Below are 20,000 nucleotides of genomic sequence, written 5' to 3'. Positions count from 1 at the left end.
TTAAAATAGTCACCACATTAGTTCATAATTTCAGAATCTATTACGTCATCAAAATCAATGTTGAACAAGCTGTAGCCAAGTCCGCAATTTGGATACTTTTGACCCAACCAACAATAACTTCTATTGCTTATGTTTTCATTAATACGTATTCAATTCAGTTAAAACAATAGTCATTTCATATATTATTTTAATTTGAATTCATTATTGAGATGAGAATTATTTATATTAATTTATTTATTGCGAACTATTATCCTCATCTTTATTAGTTGATGTTTCACGACAAGTGAAGCAACAACTAATAAAGATGAGAATAATAGTTCGCAATAAATAAATATAAATAGTCATTTTGCTATGCTGTTCTTATTTACTTTCCTCCCCACGAGGGCAAAGTTAGCACAAGGTTGGCTTTTAATGTGGGGGGGGGTCCAGCTCCCCAAAAAGGTGCAATCTGGTCAGGAACAAAAATAAAAATTGTCTCCGTCATAAAGGACTTCTCTTCTACTGACCGAGGACAGAAAAGGTGAATGTAGCATCAGAATAGATACTACACTATGATCTTGCCCCGAAGGTCAAGGTGTTATGTTGTTATACTTTCATTTACAGGTCAATGTTCACCGCTTTCGGCTACATAGTTTGAATTCCTGTAAGAATGATTAATTGTTTATAACATTTTACCCTAGTCAAACCCTATATTCAGCATAATCGCATTGATATAACGGTTTTTGTTATATCACCAAAATTAAGTAACGTTGAACCTGGCCAGTACCAGATTGGTGAACATTTGGGAATACTAGTCGCTGTATGTATTGTGTCAGAACGTAAAACTTTCCAGGTTAGTATCCGAGGGGCGTATTTAAAACCACTGGGAGAAACGCATCTTCCATCTTCGTTAAGACATGCACCTAGTAAAAGGAACTCTGATATAAAACCCAACGTCTACTGTCTCCTTGGTCGTGTGGCAATCATTTGTACCGACTGTCTTTAGCGCTGGTTCAGAAAAGTGTAAATGCTCCCACACAAAACCTTCACCACTATAAACAAAGCATCTGTGTATATGTTGGACAGCTTGATTGCCTGAACCTCATATCCTGATCAAATTAAACACTTACATAACTTGAAGGTTACTTATTGCAGTAAACTACACTGTTCAATAATTTTTTTTGAAAAAAAAAAAATTATTTATAAAAAAATAAAATTTGAGAAATTAAATCCATTTAAATGCATTTTGGTTTCTTAAGAAACAAGTTGGCCATTTTAATGAACTACTTGGTAAAATTCAATTTTTTCTGTCTTTAAATTTCTTTGCTATTTGTCATGTATTAAAATACTGAAAGTTTTGGAAGCTACTTGCCTCAAATATTTATAGAAATAGACATTAAAAAAAAACATTAATTTAACTCCCGGGCTACGCCAGGTCTGACAGTTACTCAGTGATATATAAATGCATATATATATATATATATATATATATATATATATATATATACGCATTCAAAGACAAACATTCCTTCCATTATTTCCTGTTTTGTTATATTCTACGAGTTTCAAAATTGTTCTCCAGAAGGTAACAATCAGCACATTCCAAAAATAAAAAAAATAATGATTTTTGGGAAGAATTTTTCTCTTTTCTATTTACAATAAAACCTTGTTTGGGTTTAAGATATTGTTGGGGTCCAGAGTAGCTTTAAGCTGTTTCATAACTGTGAAAGCTTCAAGGCCAACTTCGTCAGCAAGGAAATGCCGCTTACCCAGGCCGATGCCATGCTCACCAGTACAAGTGCCATCCAGAGCTTGCGCTCGCCTGAAATAGAAAAAGAAAAAGAAAAACAAATAAAGTTTATGACATAATGGTTAGTATGCCCATTAATTAATTAATTGACCAATAAGTCCACACAAACTGTAAGGCCAGGCATATAAAATCAACAATACGTTCTTTGATATGACAAGGATGCGTTCGCAATTAATGTTTCTATTTAGAGAACAACTGAAGCATGATACTTGATATCATTAATTCATTAACCGTTTTGTAAATTCCTTGTCATATTTGTCAATGCTGAGTGAAGGAGCAGACAAAAACCTACCGGACAAAACCCAACCGGACAAAAGCCAACCGGACAAAAGCCTAAACCCATAAAATAAATAAATTAAAGATAAAAAAAAAACAACACTTTTTTATATTCTGTTTTTATGTAATTAGCAATAATGCTTGATATTGTTTTTATTGACAAAATATTTCTTTAATTTTAAACAATTCTTTTGATACCGTGTAAATAAATATTTCTTTCATTTTAAACAATTCTTTTGATACCGTGTAAATAAATATTTCTTTAATTTTAAACAATTCTTTGGATACCGTGTAAATAAATATTTCTTTAATTTTAAACAATTCTTTTGATACCGTGTAAATAAATATTTCTTTCATTTTAAACAATTCTTTTGATACCGTGTAAATAAATATTTCTTTAATTTTAAACAATTCTTTTGATACCGTGTAAATAAATATTTCTTTAATTTTAAACAATTCTTTTGATACCGTGTAAATAAATATTTCTTTAATTTTAAACAATTCTTTTGATACCGTGTAAATAAATATTTCTTTAATTTTAAACAATTCTTTTGATACCGTGTAAATAAATATTTCTTTAATTTTAAACAATTCTTTTGATACCGTGTAAATAAATATTTCTTTCATTTTAAACAATTCTTTTGATACCGTGTAAATAAATATTTCTTTAATTTTAAACAATTCTTTTGATACCGTGTAAATAAATATTTCTTTAATTTTAAACAATTCTTTGGATACCGTGTAAATAAATATTTCTTTAATTTTAAACAATTCTTTTGATACCGTGTAAATAAATTGCAATCTTGTATAGTTTACCTAGTGAACTGCTGCAAAGTTTCAAGTTTTGTTTTCTTTATTTTACGTAAATAAAACAATTACATCTTATTTCGATGTTATTATTATTTATAGAATTTAGTTTTATTAATAGTTTACAAACAATAAAGATTTATCACAGCAAAAGCAATGGAAAATTAAGTTTTAAAATTATTAAAAGAATTGATTTTGGAATCGGAAATTAGGCACAAATTTTTCTAATATCGATTCCAATACCCCCAAAATTTCCGATTTTCCCGATTCCCGATTAATCGTCCTAACAATAATATATATATATATATATATATATATATATATATATATATATATATATATATATATATATATAAATTTATTTATACAAACATTGATGGCTACATATGTGCATACATGTTTCTGTAATCACCCGTTATTGGGGAGATTACGTCTTCAGGCCAAGAATTACCTTCGAAAACTGAAATTTCAAGATATAAAAACATTTTCTTATATCGTTTCCAAAATTAGAACCTTGTCATAGAATAGGGGTTGGTATGGGGGAGGATAAGCAAGGCCTCTGAACAATCCATTCCTCACAGTCTTTTATCTTTTCTTATCTTAACTTCGGTGAGGGACAATTTTTTATTTTTTTTATTCTTTTTATATTCTTTTTATAACCCAAAGGTTAAGGTTACCCTCTTTTGTTTTGCTTTGTAAATTACTTCAGAAGTCCGACTCTATGTCGTCTATAGCTAGCGGTCAGACTTTAGGTAGTCCACATATTCCCAATGGCCACCCAGAATGGGGAAAACAGTATTTTCGATTTTCACACACGCATATTTCAGAAGTAAACCTACACACACCGTTTGGTATGTTGAAAGTAGTAAACCTACACACACCGTTTGGTATGTTTCCTTGCACATACGCACAGAAATATAAAATATAAATAAATATAAAATGTAAGAAAACCACAAAATTCTACATGCATACATATACACAAATACATGCATACATATACATAAATACATGCATAAAACATCTATGCTCTCATACACCTGCGAACATATATACATACACACGCACACACACACATACACAATGCACATATACAGTTCCTTATATTCACACTAAACGTAAACGCATATCCATATAATACACATTAATACCTATACACGTAGTTACACCTACACACATATATCTACATATATAACCATATGCAAACATGCATATCATATACGTATACATAAAAACATACACACATATATATAATTTACTTACATACACGCATATACAGGGAGGAAACTATTTCTGCATTTCTTGTCAATGCTAAGCAGAAGAGTTTGAAGGAAGAATTTGCAGGTAGGGAGTTATTTGCTATGGATATCAGTGGTTAGAGAGGCGTCTTGTAATTGTTAAAGGAAAGCAGCTTAGTCTTACTAGCATTAAATGTTACTATCTATTTATGGCACCATTCCACTATTGTCAGGGGGTCATTTTGCCATTTATTGAGTACTAATAAAAGCTATACAATATAAAAAAATAAATGAATAAATCTATAGAATATAAAAATAAAAACCTTCATAAATTTCTTAATAATTCAAAGAGAGAAGTCCACAAAGAGAGAAGTTGCACAATAGACGAAATCAAACAAAACTTAAAAAAAAAAAAAACTTGTAACAGATGTAAAAAGAAAAAACTGTCAAGAACTCAACACCAATACATACATCTTGTTCTAAGCGTCCAATAAACATTAAGATTTGGTTCATAATAACGAAAGTGGATACTTATATTCCTAATCTACTTAAATGTTATAATTGCTAGAAGTTTGGGCATCATAGGAACTACTAGAAGGAAATTAAGTAAAAATTATGCAATGGATCTGACCATCAAGAAGCCAATTGTCAATGGCTGAAATGCATAAACTGCCAAGAACATTTGGTTGACTCAAAACTCTGAAGAATGGCAGAAAGAAAAAGAGGTAATAAAAATTAAATACACCCAGAACATTTCCTTCCTTGTCGAGAATATCCATTCAGCTTGCTCTTACTCAGGAATAACTCAACCATTGCAAACCAATTCCAATTCTGAATGGCAAAAATGTAACCTCTTCATAAGAAAACAAATCCAAGCGAACTTCTGACCTTCATAAAACATCCATACAACAATCTAAATAATTTTCACCCCCAAACCCTACCTATATAACAAAAGATGTTAAAAAATCACAGGAAACACCATCACAAGATTCTGCGGTAGAAAAACTACCACAAAATACCAGAGTCCTCCCGAAATCAAGACCATCAAGATCTCAAAAAAACAACCTTGCTGTATGGAAACTACACAAACACGCAAATACAAAACCTAGTTTAAAAAACCCTTACTCAGATCTAAATGTCACAAAAAGCCAGTTCAGACACAAACAAAAAACCAAAACAATGAATAAAACTCCTGAGTTATGCAAGAGTTAGTGCAAGAGAAACAAATAGAATTGGAAGAAAACTATCAAAATGCCACAAAAAAAAAAACAGACCAGGAAATACTCAAAAACACAAAATCTGACATTAAATCATGGGTCAAATGGAAACGGAAAAAAGAATTGTCTGACGAACTATTTATTTTCAGACTATACAAATCATATGCATGTACAAACTATATCTGGCATGGAATGATCCACTGTGGTTGATTTGCCATAAAACCAACCTCCCCCATCTATGCATATTGGCACTTCTTCAAGACTGTTAATGCCTCAGAAATTGATTTAAAGAAACGTTTTGCTTTCTTTGGGGTGGGGACAAAAAACAATAAAGCAAAAAATGAAATTTTTTTTTAATGTTTCTGTGGAACAGACATTTTGATGGTAATTAACAGTTGAGGCAAACACCTGCTGGCATGCAAAATGACCTCTACCTGGCTTACAATCAATTTAACCCCTTTGTACATGAGAAATACTTTAAGGTGTGACCTCTACCACACTATTTTCATTTCGAAAGTTCTTTTTTATTAAAGCTCTCACATCTATAGATACATAAAGGTGAAATATTTTTCTTTCAGTTTCTGAAAAAATGGCTTGAATGTATCCCGATCCTGCTCATAAAATAACTGCTAAAGATCAAAAACTAAACAAACACTGGTAGAAACACATCAAATAAATATCGACAATCGAGCAAAAATGTTGTGTTCTACCAGAATTTTGTTTAATTTTCAATTTTTGAGTGATTAGACAAGATTAAAAAGTTAGAATGGACCGAAAATGATTATCATTTTACATTTAACAAGCTGTACACCCAGTGTTGCCCAGTCGTATAATACGCTTAAACGTGATATTTTAATTTATGCAGATTGCATATGTATTATTATAGAATCAATCTTCTACTGATTATTATATATTACGAGGAGTAATTTGCCCGGTGGACTAATTCGCAAAAAAAAAACAATAATAATAATGATAATGTCGGTTATCAAATTATGTGTATGTTTTTTTACAGTATCACATCAGCTAATATTTGGGCTTAATGATGAATGCCCTGGAAAAGTCACTTCTGATTAACGTTTAGTTTTAAAATATGCAAACAAAGAAGTAATTTCCGGTAATTTTAAATTGTACCTCAATTTTATCATAAACTGAACTCATTAATAAGAAAAAATTAAAATAAAATAGAGGTACACCCGGGTTTGAACAGGAGACCATTCGATCTGTAGTCGAATGCTCTACCATTGAGCTATTTCTCCAGATGACAGTAGTTTTGCTTCTTTTTTTTTTTAAAGAAATGATTTGCTGAAAATTGAATCTCTTTATTTGTTGAAAATTATCTCCCTTGGCCGGTGCAATGTAAAATATTACCCTGTAAAAATTCTTTTTTATCTATAAAGAAAGAAAGACTATTTTTAGGATCAAATATTTTCGATTTTCAAAATTTATTGGATAAATTTCTGCACAAAACATATCTAAGACATGTAAATTGTGTGAAATTTGTGAAAGAAACGCTCAGTCATTTCAAAACTTATTAATAAGTAAGTCACACACACTCACAAAATGACATTTATATAATCATAATCATCATGACAGGCTCCTTGCCCGGACCAATGTGACTCTTCCTCTCCAGAGTTTCCTGTCTTCCATCAGTTGCCTCAGATCGTCATGTGCTATTTGTTGGATGTACGTGGATCTAGGTCGTCCTCTGCTTACGCATCCGTGTCGTGGAGTCCATAGCAATACATCACTCACCAATTCATGCTTGCTCCTCAGACAATGACCGGCAAATCGTAGGCATCTTTCTCTGATGGTATTAGATATAGCAGGTAGATTGCCATAAAGTTGCTGCTTTGTGGGATGATTTTGCCAAGATATATTTAATATTGTTCTTAGCATACGGGAGTATGTGCCGTTTAGTTTTCTTTCCAATCTTTTGATGAGTGTCCAGGTTGTAGCACCATAAACAAGGACAGACTCTACCACTGCCCTGAAGAACTGCCTTTTCAGTTTGTCAGCCAGTCCTGAAGTCCATACTGAATGTAGTCCATCCAATGCAGTCCATGCTTTTGAGATGCGAATTCCGATATCTCTCTCTGTGGAAACTATGTTGCTGCCCAGATACGTAAACTCAGCGACTTCTTTCAGTGTTGATCCAACCAAAACCCTGATCTCTCCTTTCACATTGAAAGTCATAAACTTTGTCTTATCCGCATTTATGTGAAGACCAATGTCATTTGCTGACTTTTCTAGCTTACGTAACAGTGTTTGCGCATCAGCAGTGTTGTTCGCGAACAAAGCAATATCGTCATCTGCGTAATCTGCATCAGTTATGTGTGCTGATTAATGACGTCTGTTTCTGGATTCATTTAGGATGAAGCCTAGCATGTTGTGTATATCAACAGAGGTGCGAAGTACAAAGTCAAGACAGACAATCAAAAGACAAGGAGCAAGAGTATCTCCTTGTAGAACCCCAGTGCGGATGTCGAAAAATTCAGTGTCCCCATTTGGGGACCTGACCATTGCTCGAGTGTGCTCATATAGCATCATGAAAGCATTAATGACTTCATTTGGAATGCCATATGCTGGCCATTTTTCCTCTATGTACAGTCGAATGGTAAAACATTATATATATATATATATATATATATATATATATATATATATTATAAGGTAAAATTATATGTATACATATCCCCATATAAACATATACATACATATGTAGGCGCATATGCACATACTTATATAGTCAAACACAAATATCAATTACTATTTAAAGACATGTATAAAATAAACCACTTCTTCGATCTTTGGTTGGATACGATCAAGAAGCATGGCATTGTAGATTTTTACTGCAATTGGAGTGAGTGTTATTCCTCTGTAGTTGCTTGGTATGCTTAGGTCACCCTTCTTAGGGAAGGGAAGTATGCATCCTTCCCTCCATATATTAATAATATTTTGATTATATACAGAATTGCATGAATTAAGAAGTATGTCATTGAAACCATCTGTCTTCCATACTTCAAGAGGTATGTTATCTAAGCCTGCAGCTTTACAATTCTTGGTCTTCTTTAGTACATTTAGAAGTTCCTCCATTGTAAAATCACCCTTCTCGATATAGAATTGTATTGGTTGGTCTGTTACATTTATATAATATTAGAGATACATGAGCAAAATTGCTTTCCCAGTCAAAATTCTAAAATATTTTTTACTCTTTCCACTATGTAATCATCTAAAAAAAGTAGAATCTCATTTTGAACTAATGTAATCTATTTGCTATTATTATTGTCTTTTTCATCTTCCTCCTTTTACAGTAAGACAAATCAACCTTATTAGATCAAATCTCTATATTTGCGAGAAAAAACATGAACGTTTCTTCATAGACGGAAGATACCTCTCTCACTGTTAAGAACGGTTTTCTTAATAGCAACGTTATTATGTAGAAACTCATTCTTTACATGAGATGAGATTTGTTAACTATTCTGTTCCTACACTTTTTTCTTATTTTGCATACCAATAGTCGATTATTTCTAATCGTTTATGAAAAGTTCAATAAGCATTAACGACAAACAAATGCAAATGAGATATTTTGTTTAAAAAGAAAAAGAAAATTTCTCACAATTTTCAATCCATTACAAGGAAAACATCACAGAAAAATATTTAGAGGATCTATTCTTGTAATATACGCTCCTCCCCTCTCAAGTGTATTTTTACGTTTTACAAAATATATGCAGATATTACACAATTTATAGTCATTTGAACATTTTTAAAAAGCATTACATCTCTAATTAAATATTATTTGAAATATTTTTTGAAATTTTAAATCGACTAAAATAATTACTTGTATCAGAATCGGGAATTTAAAGCAGAATCAGTAATTGAATTGGTAAAAATTTTGGAATCGTCACATCACTAATATATATCTATAAATATAAAAGCGAAAATGTGTGTATGTATGTTCGTTTTTTGTGTATGTCCGCAAAAGGCTTTTTTTGATGGGTTTCTCGGTCGGCTCACTCCTTCTTAAAACTTTTTATACGCTGTCTAAATGATAATATCTACAAGTTACGAACAAGGGTCGCATATGTATTTAATTTGCCCGACATTCACGCGCTATTTTTTCCAGATTTTTAGATTGCTGCGTGTTTCTTTCACTTTTCAGCATAAAAAAGCGAAACTGGATTCGAATCGGCAGTTCCCTGGCCCACGACCAGGTGGTTTCTGAAAAGGGATGTAAACGTTTGGTCAATGTCGGCTTTTTAATGTCATATCAGACAAGTGCTTTCATCTGGACACTCCCCTAAGAAATGGGGGAGCTGGTTTTCCCTAAAGTATGGTAAAAACAAACAAACCAGATTTTGACCTCATTAAAAACTGTCCCGCAGAAAGTATTAACTCATTGACCTCATTAAGTCATTAAGTGCGGGCGCCTGTCAATTCTCTTCCTACTTAAATAAATTCAAACGTCTTTCAGTAACTCTTTTTTGCTGATCGAGCGGTTAACGTGTCATGTTTTTTCGCATTTTATTTTCCAACTTCGCCTCAGGGCTTCAGGTTCGATCCTACCTACCTACCAAGACTTTTTAAACCCCACTCCCCCACCGTGTTTCTTTTTGATTTAAGAGCACACACACCTCGAAACACCCAGGCAACGCCGGGTACCCCCGCTAGTCTAGCTGTCTATATATATATAAAAGGCAAAATGTGTGTGACCATTTCGTGTATGTCTCGCAAAGGCTTTTTTCGCACAAGCTCCCGGGGGGGGGGGGGGGTAACGATCACTTAGAAGTGTTTATATAGGTCCTAGATAATAATATCTAGGACTTGGGAAAGCGCGTCGTGTCTAGATTTATTTACATCGACTTTTACAAAATTATTGCTATTTTGCCTTCTCACGTGTTGATTCGGCTTTTTCGTATAAAAAGCGAAACTAATTCAAAGCTAACATTGTTCCTGGCAATCGCACCGGGAAACGTCCGAAGCAATCAGCTTTGATCAATCTTGTATATCAGACAATTGCTATTCAATCTGGACAATTGGAAGCTGGTTTCCCCCTCCCCAACATCTGTTGGGGAAAAAAACAGTCAAATTTGGGTAAACAAACCCAAACGCTGCCTCGCAACAAAAGTTAACTGCGAGACTTCTATTTGACCTTCTTAATTAGGTCAAATCGAAGCAGCAGAATTAACTTTTATTGCAGACACCTGTTTTTAATAGTTAAATAAATAAATTCAAACATGTCTCTGTGTGGGCCAATGGTTAACGTTGCACTTTTTTTTTTCACACTTTAATTTCCAACTTTGCCTCAAGGGTTCGATCCTCATACTAACCTACCAAAACTTTTTTTTTATTTTAACCCCCCCCCCTCCCCCGGAGTTTGGATTTACCCAAAACCACACACACCTCAAACTAAATAAAATCGATTTTTATAAGTTATGAAAATGCTTCGAACTACTGTTCTTATGTTGAGTGTTCCTATTTACTTGCTTCCTCTAGAGGGTAAAGTTAGACACAAGGTCGTTTTTTTTTTTTTTTATGTGGGGAATATCCAGCTTCAAAAAAGGGGCTCTCTGGGTCAGAACTAAAATAAAAATTGCGTCAGTCTAGAAGGATTTTTCCTTCATTGAACGAGGAGAGAATAGGTTAAGTGTAGCACTAGAACAGATACTACACTTTGTTAACTTTTCGATCGACGTAACCTCTGACCCAAATTATGTGCAGATTTCAACAGAAAAATTCCCAAGTTCGAAAATACAAAACAGAACAATTAATACATTGTTTTTTTTTTTTGATTTGAGTGAAGGATGGCGGCTCTCTTCTTAAACCAATATCTCCCGCAAAAACTGTTCTATAATTTATTTTCAATCGATATTTATTCAATAATTGCCATTTTTTTTCCAAGCTAGCCAAAATGGCCGTTTTTTCATTTCCCTTTCTTCCATTGCCTTTTTTCTTTTATTGTCTAATTTTCCTAAATGCATAAATTTAACGTAAAATGATCACCCGTTTCCAGGCCATTCTAATTGTTTTGAAGCAGTTAACTAATTTTTTTACCACTAACCCCAAAGCCCAATTGGCAAAATTATAAAACCACAAGTAATCACTTTATTTTATTGTATTATCACCCGGACTTAGGGTTTGTAGTAGAAAGGGGTCGTGTCTTTTATGACTTTTAACAATGAAATAGTTTATACCACAGCTTGACCGGGAACATGAACATTGCCAAAATTAAAAACAAAATCCATTACCTGTTCCTAAAACACTGTCTCAAAAGAGGTGAATTTATATGCGAAACTGTTTTTCAGATAGTTTGCATGCAATAGCCTAAACAATGGCAAATCGATTTTTTTTTTTTTTGCAAGACAAAGTTATAATTGCGGTTAGCAAACAACGACAACGGAAGAATAATCACCGATAATTTCATGAAAATACAGTATTTATATGTACACGTAACTATTAAATATTAATTAAAAACACTCATGATTATAAAAAATAAATATAAAACGATTTATTTAGGAATTTAAGGTGCAGGGTCAGTTTCACACATAAATTTAACGCAAAATTAATTGTTTTCTCAATCATTAAATCATTTCTCTCCAATAGGCTCATAAGAGTAGTGGTAGATGGACAAAAATCGGAGGCCTGCAATATAAATGCTGGAGTCCCTCAGGGGTCAATCCTGGGCCCAACTCTCTTCCTGATCTACATCAATGATCTCCCTAAACACATACTTAAATCATTCGTTGACATCTATGCTGATGACACGACCATCTACGGCAACACATCAAAGGCTGTAAATGACATAGTTCTCTCTGATTCTCTCTCCCCTGATCTCGAGCGCATGGTTTAGTGGGGGAAGATGTGGCTGGTTACTTTTAATGCATCCAAAACCAAACTCCTATCCTTACATCATCAACGCTCTGATCTCCAGCTGGCATCAATTGTGATGGATGGCTCTCGTCTGGGTGAGGCCCCGTGTTTTGACAAGCTTCTCGGTTTCACCTTTACTCCTGATCTGAAATGGAACACATACATCAAGTCTGTTGCCAAGGTCGCTGGAAAGATGGTGGGATCCTTCTACCGCTCCAGAAGATATCTCACTACTGATGCAATTCTCTATCTATATAAAAGCCAAGTACGGCCAAGGATGGAATACTGTTGCCATATTTGGGCAGGAGCTGCCAAAAACAGCCTATCATGCCTTGACAGAGTACAAAATAGACTTCGTGGCTTAGTGGGGGATGCCCTTTTCTCTACCTTGCAACCTCTCTCCCACAGAAGAGACGTTGCGAGCCTGTCCTTGTTTTATCGTTATTTCCATGGCAGATGCTCGTCCGAACTCCAATCTCTGGTCCCCCCTCGCCAATTTTTCACGTAAAACACCCGTCTAGCTGAATCCACTGTCAAAAATTTCCCCCACTCTATATCTGTGCCTAAATCAAAACGCGGATTCCATGAACAAAGCTTCTTTCTTAGAACTGCACGCCTGTGGAACTCTGTTCCGTCTGCCTGCTTCCCTCCGGACTACAACTTGGATGTCTTCAAGTCCAATGTTAACAAATTCCTAATGAACCGCCCCCTTAAGTAAACACTTCAGCAAATCTCCTCACTAACGTAATGTACTTGCAATAACCCTTATCCCTGAGTGGCTTCCGGGCCTTGATAAGTGGTGATCACTGTGTAAAAAAAAATAAATAAAAAAATAAAAAAATAAAAAAAAATAAGCGTCTTTTTCCAAAACATTCCAGTGTGTTAGGACAATTAACCAAAAACAAAATATTTTTTCTATTAAAGATAAATTATGTGTGTTTATTTAGGGGATTCTACTTTTTTAAGCGATTACGTATGGTTTTTACGACGTTGTCAATCGAACTTAAGTTAATGATAAACAATTTAGTTAACGCTCAGAAAGAATTAGAATGGCTCAGAAATGATTATTTTATGTAAAATTTATATTCTAAATTGAACCTCCACTCTAAATACTAAAATGAAAGAAATTCCATCAAGTTTTTTTCAGGGTTTCACATATAGAAGTAACATTTCATTTTGTAATGGGGATTTAGCTAAGAGTATTAATCTACAATTTTTATTATTATTATTTGCATTTCGATTTTGTTTTTGTTTTGTTTTTTACAGCAAATCAATTTAATAACCCAATTTTCACTTAATTCATAGAGAATGCACTGAATAGTTAACAAAACCCACGCCCTTTCTATGTTAAAAATGGTTTTCTAAATAGTAACATTATTATTTAGAAATTCGTTCATAAAAATGGGAGGGGGGTTGTTAAATATTTTGTTCGTACATCGTTTTGTCATCTTGCCTTCCAACCATCGATTATTTTCAACTGTTTATGGAAACTTTCAAATAGCATGTAGCATGTTGTACACTAACGACGAACTGATACAATCTGGCTTTGTTTTAAAATCAAAATAAATCTTTTGTTGTCTTACAATTTTCGATCAATTACAAGGAAAAAATTTCAGAAAAAATATACCCGGAAATTAGCGTGGTGTATGTAATAATTTAAAAATTTACAAAAATCAACAAATCTCTAAATGAATACTTATAAATTTTAAAAGAATCGGAATCAGTAATTGTATTGGAATCGGAAAAAAAAAAATTGGAATCGTCCCATCACTAATATATATAGCCTGATGAATCCTAGCGTGGATGAAACGTGGAATATTCTGTGTGGCTTAATTGCCATATATATTTTATAACTTACTACCTAGCTCTACCTACGTATTGAGCACTGCTGCAATAAATACTTCAAGTTTACGCATAAATTTATACTTTCGTATATTAATTTATGTGAGTAAATGAAGTAGTCATATATATATATATATATATATATATATATATAAACATGTATAATCATATATGTGTGTGCATGTGTAATATTATACACACAGACATTTATAAACATATGTATAATTATATATACGAGCATACAAATAGTATTCATATATATATATATATATATATATATATATATATATATATATAATTTCCTAAGCATTATATACACACAAACACACATGTATACTCAGGCGGACACATGCACACAGGTATAATTTTCAAAGGTAATTCAAAAATTAAAAAAATGAAAATATAGAAGAGAGGAAATTACTTGAATCAAAACTCATGATCTCAAGGGTATCATGTTCACAACCCTTGACCCTGCAGATTTGGCTTATTACTGGTTCAAGGTAAATACAATCAATGCTTGTTTTCTTGGCACTGATAACGAAAACAAAAAAAAAATATAGCTCACTCTTGGCTCGGACTAAATTTCTCAAAAATATTTTTATGAGAATTCTCTTAAGAAAGCGATTCAAATTTTATGAATAAAAAAAGTCACTAGAGAGAAAAAGAAAGAAAAGCAGCTGAGAAAATCTGCTTGAAAAGAAGATAGGTCTCTAAATGGGATGTGGAGCTAAGTGGTATTCGTGGTTATTATCAGGATATGACGTTACTGTTACTCTGACATCTCGTACCGACCAGAGTCAACATTGCTTACCTTCAGTGATCTAATGAAAACCTGTATGACAGCGTGATTATGCCATAAAACCAGATCTATATTTGATTTTAAACGCACAGTATTGTCAAGTTTTTTTGTTTTTTTTTACACAGGCATCACCATATTATCAAGGTCAAGAGGCCACTCAAGGATAAGGGTTAAAGAATGTACAGTAGAAATTGGACAATATAGTAATCATTACTAATGAAAATTCGGTAAATTTGATAACTTATATGAAACGGCTCATCAAGAACTTATTTGCGTTAGACTTGAACACAACCATATTGTAGTAAACCGGAAAGCAGGAAAACGGAAGACAATGCCACAGGCGGGCAGTTCTAAGAAAGAAGTTTTGTTCATGGAATCTACGTTTAGGTTTAGGCACAGATAAAGAGTGGGGGGAATTATTGATAGTGTTTACAGCTAGACGAGTGTTTCTTGTGAAAGTTAGGCGAGGGGGGACCATAGACTGAAGCTCAGTCAAACACTTTTCATGAAAATAACGATACATCAGAGAACATCTCTTCTGTGAGATAGAGGTTGCAGGGAAGAGAAAAGGACATTTCCTACGAGGCTACGAAGTCTATTTTGAACTCTATCAAGGCAGGACAAGTCCTTTCTAGCAGCTCCTGCCCAGATGTGGCAACAGTATTCCATTCTTGGATGTACCTGGCTCTTATATAGATAGAGAATTGCATCAGCAGTGAGATATCTACCGGATCGATAGAAAGATCCCACCGTTTTTCCAGCGGCCTTGGCAACAGATTTGATGTACGTGTTCCATTTAAGATTAGGAGTAATGGTCAAGCCCAGAAGCTTGTCAAAACTTGAGGCCTCCTGAAGACGAGAGCCATTCATTTCAATTGATGCCAGATGTGGATCAGAATGTTGATGATGTAAAGAGAGAAGCTTGGTTTTCGATGCATTAAAAGTAACCAGCCACTCCTTTCCCCATCGTACTACGTGCTCAAGATCAGAGGAGAGAGAATCGGAGAGAACTTGGTCGTTTACTGTCTTAGATGTGCTACCATAAATGGTAGTGTCGTCAGCATAAATGTCTACAAATGATGTAAGGATGTGATTTGGAAGATCATTAATGTAGATCAGGAAAAGAGTTGGGCCCAGGATGGACCCCTGAGGGACACCAGCATTAATACTGTGAGCTTCTGATTCTTGCCCCTCAGCTACTACTCTTATGAACCTATCAGAAAGAAATGATTTGATAATTGAGAAGACATTTCCAGCTATACCATAGCTAGAGATCTTGTGAAGTAAACCTTTATGCCATACCCTATCAAAGGCCTTAGATATGTCAAGAGCAATTGCCCTAGAAAGGTTGCCTCCGTCGAGAGATTTGCTAATCCTATGAGATATAACTGTAAGCATATCTGCTGTAGATCTAGCAGAACGGAAACCATATTGAGTGTCACTAAGAAGGTTATTTTTGTTGAGATGGTTGATTATTTCTGTATTTAACACAGATTCCAGCAACTTACTCATGACGCACAGGAGACTTATTGGCCTGTACTGAGAGGGGGACGAGCGATCACCTGAATTCTTAATACTTAATAAAGAAATCAAGTTGCATCTACATTTATTTGACCAAATCACTTTTGCATTTTCTGTTATATAATAGTACCCTACAGCAATAAGTAGAAATTATGTTAACAAGTATTTACGGCACAATCACATTGACACACTGGTTCTCGCCAGATCACCAAAGTTAAGCAACATTGAGCCTGGCCAGTACCAGATGGGTGACCATTTGGGAAGGCTAGGCGCTGTATATACATTCTTTTAGGCATGCGGCCAGCACCCTCACCCTGTAAAAAAGAACTCCTCACTACAGAAACATCTATAAATGTTGTAGATGGCCTATGCCCCTCCCCCAAGGGCTCAAGGGTTACGGATGTTAACAAGTATGAATTTTGGCAAGAGTTACATTAGTACATGTCAGGATAACCTGGCGGCAAACAGAAATGGACCCAGTGCAGCTGATGTGATTGAAGTGAGGAAGTTAAGAGTTACCTCCCTAGACAAAATGTGCTAGAAATGCAGGTGTCAATGATATCACATAGATATGACGACACATGCGTCTAAAAATGTAGAGAGAATCTAAATGACTCTTGCTTTGAGACTCTGCCCGTATGACTAAGTAAGAAATAACTTTCTCTAATATTAGGTTGAGGAGAAAGTTCTTGCAGAATTTTTTATTTTTATATCAAATGATGTATTTTCAAATAAGTTTTCGTTATAATACCTTTACTTTATATATCATTCTTAAAGAGCGATTTTCACTCTATCTAATCGTTTAAATTACAGTCGTTTTAAAACAATTATGTCTTCTTTTCAGAACATTGAATACAAGATAGAAAAAAGCAAATTCGCACAATTTTGTTATTCTAATTCAAGCTAGGCCGAAAATCTGCTGAAACAGGTCATGATATTAACAAAGCATTTGGTTCAGAAACTACTACTGACCACACAGGTGGTTTAAGAAATTTTCTGGCAGCGACAAGATTCTGGAAAGTGATGAGCATAGTGGTCAGCTATTGGATGTTGACAAAGATCAATTAAGAACCTTAGTCAAAGCCAATCTATGCACAACTGTTCGAGAATGTGCTTTTGAATTAGACGTATATGACGATTTCCAACCACTTTAAAAAAAAAAAAAACTTGAGAGATTGGAAAGTCAAAAAAACTTGATAAATGGGTGCTTCACAAATTGAACAACAACCGAAAGAAACGCCATCATGAAGTGTCATTTTCTCTTCTTTTATACTACAAGAACAACCTGTTTCTCGACCGGGTTGTGACCTGCAATGAAAATTAGGTTCTTTATGACAACCAGTAATGCTCAGCTCAATAGTTAGATGCCGACGAAATTCCATAACACTTCCTGAAGCCAAAATTGCACCAAAAAAGGTCATACTGACTGTTTTGTCATCTGCAACTGGTCTCATCCAATACAGTTTTTTTGAATGCAAGCGAAACAATTATGGTAGATCAGTACTGTCAACAAATGGGTGAAATGCATCTGAAACTTCGACAGCAACACCCAGCATTAGTTAACAGAAAAGGCCCAATTCTTCTCAAGGACAATGCCCAACCACACATTGCTAAACCGACCCTGCAGAAGTTGAATGAATTGGGCTACAAAACTCTGCGTCATCCGGTATACTCTCCAGGCCACCTACCATGACAGTGCCCAACCGCACGTTGCTAAACCAACCCTGCAGAAGTTGGACAAATAGGGCTATTAAACGTTTGTTGTATTGTGGAGTGGCCCCCCAGGTTGGGAAATCGTAATAGTGCGTAGGACTCCCTGGCTGTGGTACATAGCAGTTTTAATTACGTCGGTCGTCCATGGGTTCACTTGTTTACTAAGCGGTTGTCATGACAACGAGTTAAGACTAGTGAGTTATCTCACCTTAGACTGGCACTTTTTCCTTATCTTGCCTCTCGTCAATTGTCAAAAATGTCATAACAACGTTGAACCTGAAAACAAAGCGGTTGACACTTAGAACGATCAGCCGTAACTTAAAAATATGCATTAAAAGATGTAAGTCACAATTGCGTTTGTTTTTGTATAAAATTATATTTTACAATATTATACAATTTAAAACAGTTCGTCTTTTTTCTTTTGGTGGTTCTGAAGTTCACAGCGATAGTAACAGTTTTCTCACAGTGCTCTGAGGAGGGAAAATGACGCTTCAACGATCCGGTCTTCAGCAACACATGCTGTCCCTTGTTTCTCCTCTCTCTGCTCTGCTAGCTCTCTCTGCTAGATTCACCGTTTTTATTGGCATTTTGTCGCTTTGTTTTTTCTATCCACGCGTTCTGTCAATCAGTTGATTGATAATAGAACATGCGTTCTTTTTTTACGTTTTGACCTCAGATGATCATTCGATTTTATCTTCAACCGAGCGACACGTGAATTACCCACTCATGCCAATATCTGTACTTCCAGAGCTTACGAGGAATGTCACGTTTCTTTGTTTTGTAAACAAAAAAATCGTCGTCCGATTTCTCTGTTTATGATGTAAGCACTTTCTCTTTTCAACTGGTAGACAATCGATTATTCGATGCCCATTCTTTTAAATCTTTTATTAAAGTTTTTTCTTTTCAGTTATGTATGATGGTTCCAGCCATCCATTACATAACACGTTACCTCATCCACCATACTCTCCAGACCTCTCACATACTAAGTAATACGTTTTCAAGCATCTCAACTTTCTGCGTGAGAAATGCTTCAAAAACCTAAGTGACATCAAAAACGCATTCAGCAATTTCATTGCTACCAGAATGCAAGATTTTTTCTTACTGGCATAAATACACCAGTTTTGCGTTGGCAAAAGTGTGTTAATTCTGATGGTGCTTATTTTGATCAATGAATTTTTGTCTTAGCTGAGATATGTTCATCTGAATTTAAGTTAAAAACCGCAAGAACTTCTTTGTCAACCTGATAAAACGTTTGAAACGTGAGCAAGTCTCCATTGTGTTTTCATGCATTAGTAGTTAGAAGATCACAACCACGAGGTGATCAGAAGCAAGCCTGGAAAAATGATGCTCGGACAATAAAGACCAGCGATCATGCACGCATGTTAACATACTTTGTTTTGTTGGTGTTTCCCTTGATCGCTCACTGGCGATAACGCACATACGCATTCGTTGAAAACAACAATTTCGCTAATGAGAATCTTACATTTGCATTGCGACAATCTACTCACTTGACAATAACATCGGCCATTTGTTGAACTCTGATTTTATCATCAGAACTTTCCGGATCAATAAGGAAGACAACATGGAAATTGCCATCGCCAACATGGCCGACAATGGCGCCTGGAACAAAGCAACGTTTACACTGATCAGAAAAAAAATGTTAGAAGAAAAAAAGTTGAAAAGCTGAGACAAGACTCACTTTGCCATACGATTTGATATTTCTTTGACTCTCTTTATGTCCGTTGGGTCATCTTGCATCACAGGAAAGAAAACATGGAAATTACCATCTCCAACATGGCCGACAATTGGTCCTATACACAAAAAACACAAAGATCACAAAAATTCACGTGCAAAGACAACATAGAAATAAAATTAAAATGAAAAAAAATAATAAATAAGAGAAAAGTAGAACCATCCTAATGCAGTTATTTATT

General features: G+C 34.5%; 1 protein-coding gene across 1 annotated transcript in view; it reads right to left on the bottom strand.

Annotated features, from left to right (window-relative positions):
- Positions 1–1,603: 1,603 nt before the first annotated feature.
- Positions 1,604–20,000, bottom strand: part of LOC145246594 (D-lactate dehydrogenase, mitochondrial-like) — a 129,532-nt gene continuing 111,135 nt past the window's right edge. Inside the window, exons 11-12 of the mRNA XM_080108254.1 lie at positions 19,766–19,877; positions 1,604–1,801 (exon numbers count right to left, since the gene is read on the bottom strand). Of these exons, the coding sequence (XP_079964380.1) occupies positions 1,633–1,801; positions 19,766–19,877 (281 nt within the window). The 3' untranslated portion in view covers positions 1,604–1,632. The remainder of the gene's footprint in view (positions 1,802–19,765; positions 19,878–20,000) is intronic.

This window comes from Euprymna scolopes, chromosome 24 (genome assembly GCF_053919585.1).
Source record: "Euprymna scolopes isolate OS-2025 chromosome 24, ASM5391958v1, whole genome shotgun sequence".
Lineage (NCBI taxonomy): Eukaryota > Metazoa > Mollusca > Cephalopoda > Sepiida > Sepiolidae > Euprymna > Euprymna scolopes.
Note: the sequence above shows the minus strand (reverse complement) of the source record. Positions and strands in the feature narration are given on the sequence as shown.